This window comes from Dromiciops gliroides, chromosome 1 (genome assembly GCF_019393635.1).
Source record: "Dromiciops gliroides isolate mDroGli1 chromosome 1, mDroGli1.pri, whole genome shotgun sequence".
Lineage (NCBI taxonomy): Eukaryota > Metazoa > Chordata > Mammalia > Microbiotheria > Microbiotheriidae > Dromiciops > Dromiciops gliroides.
This window is the reverse complement of record NC_057861.1, coordinates 616,191,099-616,204,436: the sequence shown is the minus strand read 5'-3', so window position 1 is coordinate 616,204,436 and position 13,338 is coordinate 616,191,099. Positions and strand designations below refer to the sequence as shown.

The 13,338-nt window shown below is 36.6% G+C and overlaps 1 protein-coding gene across 2 annotated transcripts in view; it reads left to right on the top strand.

Moving 5' to 3' along the window:
• Positions 1–13,338, top strand: part of CTNNAL1 (catenin alpha like 1) — a 97,101-nt gene that overhangs the window by 74,037 nt on the left and 9,726 nt on the right. For both annotated transcript variants that reach the window (XM_043983052.1, XM_043983043.1), the window contains exons 12-14: positions 6,360–6,397; positions 7,925–7,975; positions 8,074–8,228. In XM_043983052.1, the coding sequence (XP_043838987.1) occupies positions 6,360–6,397; positions 7,925–7,975; positions 8,074–8,228 (244 nt within the window). The remainder of the gene's footprint in view (positions 1–6,359; positions 6,398–7,924; positions 7,976–8,073; positions 8,229–13,338) is intronic.

The window sequence follows — 13,338 nt, the reverse complement described above, 5'->3', positions numbered from 1 at the left end:
AAAGGGTAAATGGAGACATTTCTCTGAGCAAGATAACATTTGTTAATAGGGGCATGCTGCTTGTCAATAAATGAATCAGTGGATTGCTTCCATTCATGCCAAAGATTCCAAGCAAAAGAACAATTCCCCTTATATAGGTTTTGGGGAGTACAGAACAAAGACCAGGGTAGATGACATCATGGAATTGAAGGTAACATGATTAGTTTCAAAGCTGAGGCATGGGGAACAACATGATTGGTTGGAAATTTGGTAATAGGGACTAGTAATAACCCTCTCCTTCCCTCCTGAGAATCCAGATGCAAGATAACAAATTAGACATACTTGAAGGATAGCTTGGTAGTATAAAGATATTAGACTCCCTTATGTTCACATACATCCCCCAAACTCAGCTAAATTCCTTGAGGCAAGAATAGATCAGGATTAGAAAGAGAGATGGATTTTTAAACTTAACCCATTATAGCTGAATTCTGAAATAAGTTCAAAGACAAAGAACCATGACTTTTAGCAGTTATAGGGCAAAATCAGTTAATAGGATCAATAAGAAAATGCTACAGAATCAGTCTTAACCTTCTTACTATGTACATGCCACGTTCAGGGAAGAGATTGACAGTATTTCTACCCTCAAGGAGTATACAGTCCAATAGGAAATATAAGATATACAGAAATATATAATACAAGATAAAACATGATGAATGCATTAGAGAACTAAAGAATTTGGTGTTGTTCAGAAAAGGGGAGATAACTTTCAGTTGGTGAAAATAACAGAGGACTTCATGGAAGAAATGGTTGTTTCAATGTGACTTCAAAAAAACAATGGAAACAGTTGAGTAAATGAGCCTGCAAAGAAATCGGTGTGAGATTCTGTTTAGCCAGAGCATCTCAGGGATATATAAAGGTTAAATTAGAGTTAGGTCTTGAATGAAGAAAGCCGTTTTAATAGATAGGGTGCTAAGGGTTACAAATCTACATGTCCAGCCCTAATTTGTCTTCTCAACTCCAGTCCTGCATCTTCAACTGTCTGGTTGAAATCTCCATCTGGATTCCTTGCTCAAACTCAGCATGTCCAAAACTGAACTCATCTTTTCCCCTAAACCTGTCACTTTACTTCCCTATTTCACTTAAGGATACCACTATTCTTGCATCCACCCAAGTGAAAAACCTCAATTATCAGTGCCTCTTCCCTCCCTCACATCCCTATATCCTATCTATTGACAAAGTCTGTCAATTCTACCTTCATGGTATTTTTTAGAAAATAGACCCTTCTGTACATTCAGATTATCAGCTCCCATCTGGACTTTTGATTGTAATAGTCTCCTAATTGGTATCTCTACAGCTAATCTCTTCCTTCCCTGATCCATTCTTCATACAACTGACAAAATAATTTTTCTAAGGTATTGATTGTCCTGTCCAAAAACCTTTAGTAGCTTCCTTTTGTCTCTAGAACAAAATCCAATTAGAGAGTCAACAAGAATTTATGAATTATCCATTACTTGCCACGCTCTATACTAGACACTAGGAATACAGAGACATAAATGCCTTTAGGAGCTTAAATTCTATTCAGAGAAACAATATGTACACATATAAATGTATGTAAAATAAATTCAAGGTGGTTTTTTGTGGGAGAAGCACTAGGACCTGGGGAGATCAGGAAAGGACTCATGGAGATGGTGACACTTGAGATGAATCTTGAAGAAAAGAGGATTTATTTTTATTTTCATGAAAAAAAAACATTTCACTTTAATGACTGAAAATTTCAGAGTAGCATTAATATAGGTAGTAAATGGCAATACTTGTACAGACATTACCCATTCATTCCCAGACATTTGTTTAAGCACAACCATAGCCAGGAGACCTAAGTTTTTATCCTGGGTTGGTAGAGAATTCCCCCCGCCAGGGTAATGAGGGTTAAGTGACTTGCCCAGGGTCACACAGCTAGTAAGTGTCAAGTGTCTGAGGCCAAATTTGAACTCAGGTCCTCCTGAATCCAGGGCCAGTGCTTTATCCACTGTGTCACCTAGCTAGCCCTAGAGAGTTCTTTTTAAAAAATTTAATATTTTATTTTTCCCAATTACATGTAAAAATAATTTTAACATTCTTTTTTCAGATTCTGAGTTCCAAATTCCCTCCCTCCATACCCTCCCCAAGCAATTTGACATCGGTTATACATGTGTAGTCATGCAAAACACATTTTCATGTATGTCATGCTGGGAATGAAAAGAGACAAAAACCCCTCCAATAAAAGTAAAGAAAGAGTATATTCTATCTGTATTCAGATATCCTCTACCAGTTCTTTCCTTGGAGATGGACAGCACCTTTCAAAATAAGTCCCTCAAAATTGTCAGATCATTCTGTTGCTGAGAATTGCACATTAGATTGTGCTACAATATTGCTGTTACTGTGTGCAATGTTCTTCTGGTTCTGCTCATTTCACTTTGCATCAGTTCGTGTCTACACATTTTTCTGAAGGCATCCTGCTCATCATTTCTTTTTTTTTTTCTTTTTTTTCTTTTTTTCTTTTGGTAGGGCAATGAGGGTTAAGTAACTTGCCCAGGCTCACACAGCTAGTAAGTGTCAAGTATCTGAAGCTGGATTTGAACTCCTGAATCCAGGGTGGTGCCTTATCCACTGTGCCACCTAGCTGCCCCTGCTTATCATTTCTTTTTTCTTTTTTTTTTTTTGGTGAGGCAATTGGGGTTAAGTGGGTCACACAGCTAGAAATTGTTAAGTGTCTGAGGCTGGATTTGAACTCAGGTCCTCCTGGCTCCAGGGCCAGTGCTCTATCCACTGCGCCACCTAGCTTCACAATAGTATTCCATCACAATCATATACAACTTGTTCAGCTATTCCCCAATTGGTGGACATCTCCCTAATTTCAATCCTTTGCCACACTAAAAACTATTATAAACATTTTTCTACACATAGAATCTTTTCCTTTTTGTTTTTTATCTCTTGGGGATACAGACTTAGTAGTGGTATTGCTTGGTCAAAGGGTAAGCATGGTTTTATAGTCCTTTGGGCATAGTTGCAAATTGCTCTCCAGAATGGTTGAATCAGTATACAACTTCACCTACAGTACATTAGTGGAAAAGAGGATTCTAACAGGCAGAAGTGAAGAGGTGGGGCATCTCAAGCTTGGGGGATAGCTTATACAAAGGAGAGAGTAACTATTATGTATAGAGGATAGCAAAAAGACCAATTTTGCTGGACCAAAAGAATAATTAAGCGGATTAATAGATAATAAATATGGAAAGTTAGAATGAAGCCAGCTTGTAAAGGGCTTTACCTGCCAAAATAAGGAGTCTGATCCTAGAGGTAAAAGGAAGCCACTGGATTTTATTAAATAAGTGAATGATATGGTAAGAACTAGGATAAAGATGATCACTTCAGCAATCTACAATAATATATCTATAATAAATAAATGCTTGTTAGCTAAGTTAAAGAAACTGGAGATATTTATCCTGAAATAGACTTAAGGGGAATATGATTTGTTTACAAATATTTGAAGGGTGGCCATGTGGAAGAGGTATTAGCCTTTTTTTTTTTTTTTTTTTTGGCCTGGCTTAGTCTTAGCAGAACTAAGACCAATGGATAGAAATTACAGAAAAATGTGTTTAGGCTCAATATAAGGAAAAATTTAACAGAACTGCTCAGAAGTAGAATGGGTTGCCTCATGAGGTAGTAAATTCTCCATTATTGGAGGTTGTTGTCTGCTGTTGTTAGTATGTTATAAGCAGGATTATTAATTAATAAGTGAGTTGTTCTAGATTACTTTTGAGATCCTTTCCAACTCTGAGATTTTATTGGATGTTAAAGTAACAGACTAGGATGTTAAAGTAACAGTGATAATGGAATCCAAAAGATACCAGAAAGGAAGAAATTGGTAATCGATATAAGGGATGAATTAGTGGGAGGGCTGAAAATAGCTTCCAGATTTTGAGCCTGGGTGACAGGAAGAAAGGTGAGATAGTTGACAGAAATGGGAAAATTGGGAAGGCAGCAGACAGTTTACAAAAGAAGACAGTGACTAAGTTTTTTGTGTGTTGAGATTGAGGACAGACCATCCAAATGGAAGTTTTCTGAAGGCAGTCTGAAGTACAAGACTAGAGATTAGAATTTAAAATATAGATTAGGGACTCGATATAGATAAAAGTGATAGTTCAAAGCTGATAGTTGTTACTAATTTGAAAATTAAAGAGAGAAGAGCAAGAGCGTCAAGTTATGAACCTTAGATTATATCCACAGTTAAGGGCATGAGAAATAAGAGGAGCCAAAGAATAAGTGGTAGAGACATAATAAGAGAACCAGAATAGTATCACGAAAACTGTGGGAAAATTTCAAAACAGAGGGGCAACTCAATAGTTAAAGAGAATGAAGACAGAAAAGACCACTGAATTTGACAAGAATTTTAACACTGACAAAGCCATTTCAGTACTGTGATAGGAGCCAGGTTATAGGGAACTTAGAAGGTGATGAAGACGTAGAGCCATTGAGCGGAGAATATTAGTATATCATTTATTAGAGTACTTAAATTCAGGGTATTCTATTAAGTGTTCATTATACTGGATACTGTAAACGATACAAAATAAATAATCCTTGAAAAATTTACTATCTTATCAGGGAAACAAAACATGATGTAAAGATGGGGGCAGCTAGGTGGCGCAGTGGATAGAGCACTGGCCCTGGATTCAGGAGGACCTGAGTTCAAATCTGGCCTCAGACCCTTGACACTTACTAGCTGTGTGACCTTGGGCAAGTCACTTAACCCCAACTGCCTCACCAAAACAAAAACAACCCCCACCAGATTTACAAAGGTATCTTGTATAAACTGACTCTTACATGATGCTGAGAGGTAAGCAGGAGAGCCATTTTGAGAATCATCTACATATTGGTGGCAGCCGAAACCACATGAACAATGGAGCTGTAATGATTGGAATGACGCCACCTACTGGAGACTTGCTGTGGAAAGCTCCACCATGAGGAAAATGCCTCAGAGGCATTGTGGCTTTTCCTTGGCGTCGGGAAATGACGTTTGCTCATGGGTGCTGTCTATCAAGGCTACCAGCCAATCAACTTGAGGAGCCTCCTATGGTCTGGGAGGAGACAGGAAGGAGGAAAGGGAGCCTGCACAGAGAGCGCTGGCCTTTTTGGCTTCCTGACTTGATGGTGGTGGTGGCAGAGGACTTCACAGGAAATTTGAGGAAAGATAGGAATGCCAGACTGTTAGAATTCTGTTCTCAATCTTTTTCTTTCTATTTTCCAATAAACCCTTAAAAACCTAAACTCGTTTTATCAGTGATTTTTAGTCAGTTTCCCCCAAACTGGGGGAACAGATTAGAATCCACATTTAGAATCTTAAATTACACAGAGCTCCAAGAAGAAATATATGGTAGAGGAAACAGAGGTATTAGAGGAAAAAGGATAAATTGACAAAGGATATTGAGGAAGAAGAGTGACTAGGAAATCTCACATGTTTATATATATACACATACATACGTACATACATACATACATACAAACAGCAATTCAGCAACTATTTTGTTTTATCTAAAGGAACACTTTTCATTGACAGGGTAAAAGTGATACTACATTGTCAGCAAAAGAGCTCAAGTGGTAGTAGGAAAAGCCAGACTTTAGAAGGTCAAGACCAGGAATCCAAGTGAGCCCACAGGATTAAGTAAAGGCTGGTGGGGGTGGGGAAAGAGTATCATTTATTCTAGGAAGAGGTACCTAACAAAAATGGGAGTTTTTAGATGAGTCTTTCCACAGGTAAAGAGAAGTGAGGGATAGGTGCTGTTGCCTGCAACAATGCCCAGATAATGCTGAATTAGAGAGAGAACTCCACCTTCCTCATACATAATTCTTTTTGTTCCCTCTGTCTAGTTCAAGTATTAGTGATCAAGTCCGAGGAGAGACTGAACCTACAACTGGTAGTTAAGTTCAACTACTATGATTGAGAAGATATGGAGTCAGGCAAACTATTACAACTTTCAGTATGACCCAAGCACATTTGCCTCTTGACGGGAATCATCAGTTTTAGTTTTGGTTTTGGTCAAATTTTATTTAAGAAATGTAAGCTGGTTTTAAATTAAGATAAATATATACTTGAAATATTTTACTTCCTCCCCCAGAATATATCTAAAGTAATTGGCTCATATAAGTTTAATAAGAAATGATGCAACTTTTCAATCTTCAGGTTCATAAATGAAAGAACTTTGTTTCTAAATGCATGTGATTGATAGAGTATACCATTACTACTTAAGTATTCCTTAGTAATTTATGTAATAACATGTGAAGCATAACAGTGAGAAACAGTACATTTATGAAATAATTTTGTTTACTAATACATATATTGGTTGTAGGAGAGAAGCGTGCCTACCTTTCACTTCCAAAGCCAGTGGTAAGTGTTATAAAGCTTTGAGTCCTTTTTCACTAGTCTCCTGGGCAGTTAATTGCCTTTCTTAATATAGAGATTCAGCCTTGAAGTCAGGAAGACCTGGGTTCAGGTTGCCCTTTTGACACATATTGGCTGTGTGACCCTGGGGACATCACTACCTATGTTTCTTTCTCACAATCACATTCTTTTTGTCCACTTCCAAATAGTAGAATGATATAGTCTTTTACCTTCACTTCCTTAAAATAGAATCATAGACATATAAAATGTTAGAGTTGGAAGTTACCTTAAATATTACCTAGCCCAACTCACTCGTTTTACAGAAACTGAGACCCAGAGAAGTTGTATTACATACTCAAAGAAATAACCATGAAGTCGACCTGAGACCAAAAAGTGTTTCTGAGGGTCTGTACCAACAGTTCGCCATCTCCTGAACACATGGGGCCTTCCCTCTCCCAGCTCTCACCCTTTCTGGAACCCTTTTCCCAGATCATAGATGCTACCATCGGTGGCTTGGAGCCAAGTGAGTCTTTCTTCCCATTACCTAGTAGATAGGGTCCTTTGGAGAGAAGTTGGTGGGTTCCTAATATTCCAAGCTGGAACTCTTAATTCATTTTCATCTAGAAAAATTTTGCTATATAGTGGTTAATTTCTATAAGTCTATATACTTCAGAAACTTCAATATCTCAAAAGTCTTTTATTTATGTAATACAGGAACTTGCTCTACTGACATAGGTTTCAACCTCCCTATAATTAGTAGATTGTCTTTAAGAGCTGCTGTAGTTTAAAAAAATCATTAATCTGGTGCTGTCTTTTTGAACCTTAGGCGACTTTCAGTAAAACAGCCATACAGTAATCACTGGGTTCATAATTGAAGCTTTTTCAACTTGTTAGGACCTTGCAAAGCATGTGCTCTGCTGGTATAACTTTCAAAAACAGAATTATCTGCACACCACAACAAAACTTCAAAATAAGATTTTTGGGGAAGCCAAAATGTATTTCAGATACACTATGGCTCTTGTGGGCTGTCCTGAAATCCTTATCACCATTTGTTATATGAAATATACATTTTTAAAATTCCAATAATTCACTTAGAAATGGGTGTTTGGAATATAATACTTTCATAAATTTGTATATTACCTTAATTTTTGTTTAAATTTAATATCGGAAAATCAGAGTTCTTTAATACAAATGTAGTCCTCTACAAAATTTGGAAAATAGGATTAGGAAGGGTATACCCCATTCAAATTTGACTTACTAAAGGAAGGTAAGCTATTAGGTTTGGAGAGACATTTAATAAACTGAATTCCAAATTCATAAAAATAAGGCAAACATGAATTTCATATAAAATGTTATGGGTCTGACTAATTTCATAATAGTAAGCATTTCATAGTATTAGTTCAAACATTAAAGTCTTATTGCAAATACTTTGTTTTAAAGAATGAATTTATTTTCTTTAATTATTGACTATCATATTTCATGATCAAATGTACTATTTTTAAAATTACCTTAAACTTTCTTTTATTACAACAGAAGAATAATGCAAACCTGAAGCCATTTAAGCCAAGCAAACTTGATTCTGAGGTGAGACCATTTCCTATTGAATCGTGTTGTATTTTATACTCCTTAAAATATTTTTAAAGGTAATAATGACCAAAAAATTAAAATGTTATAATTTATAGGAGCAAGCAAAGATAGCAAAACTTGGACTTAAACTTCGTTTACTTACATCAGACGTAGACTGTGAAATTGAAAAATGGAAGAACCAGGAGAATGAAATTGTTCGACATGGACAGAACATGTCCAGTATGGCCTATTCCATTTACTTATTTACTAGGTAAATACAAGACCATTTTAATATCCTAAATCCAACCAGTATCTTCCATGTTAAGAAAATGTGAATATTAAATTGCTGATGATTATTTGTTATCTATTATATCAGTATCAAGATCTGGTAATTAAAATTTACTTAAGTGAAAGAAGAAACTTTTAAGTGTTCTATAAACATAACCAACTATTAAGCAAGAGTATATAGTGCTGGTGAAGTAAATGTCATCCAATATTCCAACTGTTATCCAATGAATCCAGTGAATATTATCCAATATTGATACTCCAGTACTATTCAATTGTGGTCAAATGAATAGTTATTGAATATGTGTAAGTCCAGGTCTTACACTTCTAGAGTCTTATATTTCTGACAGTATAGTGATTACTGTATCTACCTTGCATTTCCCTTCTGCATACCTACTTTTGTATGTGCTGTTGTACTAATGGTGCATTTTAGAATTTCCCTTGGAACCTATATTAAGCAATAGCCTTTTCCTTCTTACACTTTCAGGAAAAAATTAACTCATCTTTAGTCATCTGGTACCTCTTCATGATTTCCCAAAAATTACCCACTGTGCTTCTTAGATCACATCTGCAAGATTTTATAGTACCCAAAGATGTAATTAACCTTGACCTAAAGACTTGAATTCATTTTTTAAAATAGGTATTCTCTTACCATCTCTCTACCATCTTAGGGTTCAAGTCCCTCTTTGTGTTTGTTCTCCCCTTTCCAATTTAAACATCCTTCCACTCAGTAGAGAAAACAAGTGTGAGTTATATTATTCTTTCTTCTATCATAAGAATGTAAGCTCATTTCAAGTAGGTATTTCATTCTTTGTATTTCCAGTGCCTAGTGCACAACAGATAACAATAAATATTTGTTGATTGTTAAAAAACATACCATATCCTCTAGGAAGTTCTTCCCTTCTCTGCCCATTGTTTTCTTCTTACTCTGGATACCATTTTTAAAAAGACTTTTTGTCTTTAGCTTTTGTAACAAGGCTTTCTGACAGACAGGTTCTTCCCACTGTCTTTGGTTATGCCTTCTCAGCTCATGCATATTTTAAAAATCCTTTCTTCTTCAGAGAGCTTCTCATGCAACCACATTGGTTTCTTTAGTGCTTCTATTTTTATCACATTTACTCACAATTATGTGGGCAGAATTTTGTCCTTAAGAATTCTGTCCCCATCTTGAGTATTCTCTTTAGAGCCCTTGGCTACGGAGTCCTACCTGTTTTTTCATCCTAAGATAGCTTTCTTAAATTCTAGTATGCAGGTTGGACTGTGTCTAAGTTCCTTTCCTTTGTATTACAACCTCCAACATAACATAGTCATTCTCTCCAATTATTTTTCACCTTCCACATAATCAGTGTTTTATTTTGGTCAAAATTAAGAAGCAAGTAGCTGTTCCCCAACAGCTTCCTAAAAATGAAATGAGCAGAGTAAATCTACTGCTCTACTTTAGAGTAGTTGAAATCTTCCATCATGACTTTTTTGCATATTTCAGTTTCACATTTTTTAGGAAAGCATCTTCCCTATCCTCCATCCAGATGGATTGTTTACAGTACCTTCCCACAGAGAGATCATTTTGCTTTTTCTCTCTACTTCAGCTCTTCGGATTCATTGGTTTTCATAACAAAGCCATCAATAGGTTAGATTGTCCATAAAGTCCTGTTATGTGTTAGGCTCCAGAGATGAAAATACAAAAATGAGTTTCCACTTTGATTAAGCTTGCATGTGATTAGGGGAGATGGCCAGTACATGTATAAGTATATACAAAATAAACACTAGGTAATTGGTGGGGGGGAAACACTTATAGCTGAGAGTATCAGGAAAGGCATCAGGTAGACAGTGACATTTGAAACAAAGGAACTTTGAAACAAACTAGGAATTTTATGAAGAACAAATGAAGAGTGAGTGCATTTAGGGCATCAAGCAAAGAAGGGAGTTGGAATATCCTATTCGAGGAATAACAGTAAGATAAGTTTGACTAGACTGAAGAATGTGTGAAGGATTGTAAAATGTAAATTGTAAAATGATAAAGTAGGAAAGGTTACAACTGTAAAGTATTTGTATTTTTATATCTATATGCCTTTTTATTTTATTTTTCTGGGCAATGAGGGTTAAGTGACTTGCCCAGGGTCACACAGCTAGTGTCAAGTGTCTGAAGTCAAATTTGAACTCAGATCCTCCTGAATCCAGGGCTGGTGCTTTATCTACTGTGCCACCTAGCTGCCCCTCCATATGCCTTTTTTTTTTTTTTTTTTTTTTTTTTTTTTAGGCAATGGGGGTTAAGTGACTTGCCCATGGTCACACAGCTAGTAAGTGTCAAGTGTCTGAGGCTGGATTTGAACTCAGGTACTCCTGAATCCTGGGCCGGTGCTTTAACCACTGTGCCATCTAGCTGCCCCCCCATATGCCTTTTTAACACATAATATTTATCTTCCCCATTATATATATAAATTTTGAAATAGAAAGTTAAGGGGGCAGCTAGGTGTCACAGTGGATAAAGCACCAGTCCTGGATTCAGGAGGACCTGAGTTCAAATCCGGTCTCAGACACTTGACTCTTACTAGCTGTGTGACCCTGGGAGAATCACTTAACCCTAATTGCCCTGCCCTTCCCCCCCCCAAAAGAAATAGAAAGTTACATATTTGTTCAAAATAATATATACCATATTCCAGTAGAGTCCCCCAAATATCAATGATTCTTCTATGGAGTCTTACTTATCTCTTGTGTTAAAATTTGAGTTTGGTTTGGTACCCTTGGGATATAAAAGTGTATAAGCATCTAATGTCATAGTATTTTTCCCAACCCACTTTCCTCTTACATGAACCTCATCTTTTAAAGTATTCCTTTCTGTGTCATACTTGTGGGCCTTTAAGTATTGCTTTCAATTTTATCTTGGCATTTTTCTTCTCATTCAAAAAGTCCTCTTGACTAGGGAGTGAGACTAATGTATAACACATTATTCCTACCCTTTGTGGGCTCTACTCTTTCCCAGACCATTGTTCCAACATTTGGTCCAGAAAAATAAAATTCTATTCAATACTGTCTTTTGTAACCATTTGTTTACTTAGCATATATATTTTTTCTCTCTCAGAGGTATGACTTTCAACTGCTAAGACAAAGTAAGCACATAACATGCTCTCGAGTTCTACCTAGAATTTCAAAGGCATTAGAGATATATTGGCGGGAGGAATGTTTGTAGGGATAGTTTGTTTTGTTTTGTTCCTGGAGTTATCATTCACTCCCACATAAATTAACAGAAGTGAAGAGAAATTAGTGAGCTTAATGAGTCTTAAAAGGCTCTCTTTTATGCCTTCGATACACATTTCAGGAAGATTATCTTCCAAGTTGCTGTAATATGTCTATATACATTTACCCAACATGCCTTAGTAGAAAGTTATCAGCCATCCTAAAGACATTTCCTCTTGGGAACAGGATACTTTTCACCTGACACTGATAATGATACTGATACATGTATCCTCCTTAGTGTTCTGAGTGATATAGCTATTTTCTAAAGTAACTATGCATATGAAGAATTTCACATTTGCTTTATATTTCCAATGGTGTAGACCTTTTTTTTCCATCAGTTCCCTACATTCTTCTGCTTGGTAACCTTTTGACATTGAATTTGATTCTCATTTGCCCCCTTAGAACCTTTCTGTGGTTTCCTGTCTAGATTATTTCTTCCATTCTATATAGAAACCCTTACTTCTTCCTAATAAATGAGAGAGTAAAGGTGAGCATCTACTTTGTTTCTAGTTCTTTACTACCACAAAAAAGTGCTGATATAGATATTTTGGTGTAAATAGCGCTTTTATTTTTGTTAATGACCTCCTTGGAATCTCTAGGTCAAAGAATATGGACATTTTAGCTAGTAAAGATTTAGAGTGCAACGAGGTCCAGCACAGCAGGTCTCAACTCTCCCAGGATCACAGTGCTCTTAAGTATTTTCTATGTACAAGAGACTGGCTAGGCATGAGGGGAAGGAAATAGGGGAATAAGCTTTTATATAATACCTATTATGTGCCGAGCACTGCACTTAAGTACTTTACCTCACAATAACCCTGCAAAGCAGGTGCTATTGTCATTCCCATTTTAGATTTGAAGAAACTGAAGCAAACAAAAGTCAAATGATTTGCCATATTTTACCAGTATGTGTGGCCTTAAGGTCACACAGGTAAGGAGACTGTGGTGGCATTTGAATTCAGGTCTTTACTTTATCCACTAGCTGCCTAGGCATGAAAATACACATTTGAAAAAAAGACTGCCTGACCCTTAATGACATTAAAATTTATATCCAGAACTATGGCGTGTACCCAAATAAGTATAATAGAAGATAGACTGTGTTAAGGATAAGGGCAAAGAAGAGAATAGTACAAAATACTGTGTGAAAATTTGAAAAAGGACAGATCACTTTCAGCAGGGGATAAAGAAAGGCTTAATGGAAGATATAGCACTAACTTTAACGAAGAAAAACAAAGAACTGGAGCAAATATATTCCAGGCATTGGTAACAGTCCCCATGAATGTATGGTGGTATGACGATTTTGGTAGAGCTTGACTGTACAGATTGATTGGAACAGATAATGTTAAATGGAATGGAGGGGGAGTGCCTTAAATACAAAGCTAATGAGTTGATATTTATGAGTTTATGAGCAACTGCTGAAGTTCTTTGAAGAGCGGAGTCAGATTTGTGTCGTGGGAAGATCACTGTGGCAGCTGAGTGCAGGATGTGTTAAAAGGGGCAGATGCTGGGAGACTATTGTAATAATCTCAGTAAAAAGTAAAAGAGGGTTTGTACTAGTGTGGCGAGGAGCAGGCAGGTATGAGAAGAGAGACTCCACTGATCAGATGTGGGGTGTAGGAGGAGAGGAGAAGCAAAGACGACTGAGATTTTGACCTCTGTGACAAAAGATTATACTGTCATCAATTGAAACAAGGATGCTGAGAGGAAGAGCAGATTTTGGCAGGTGACTACCAGCATTAAATGGTTGGTAAGGATGAAGACCAAGAAATCCTTTGGATTTTGGAATTATAAAGTAATCTTAAAGAGATCTGTATCAGTAAAGAGAGGGGCCAAAAGACAATTTACAGATTAGGATTGAGTGGTGA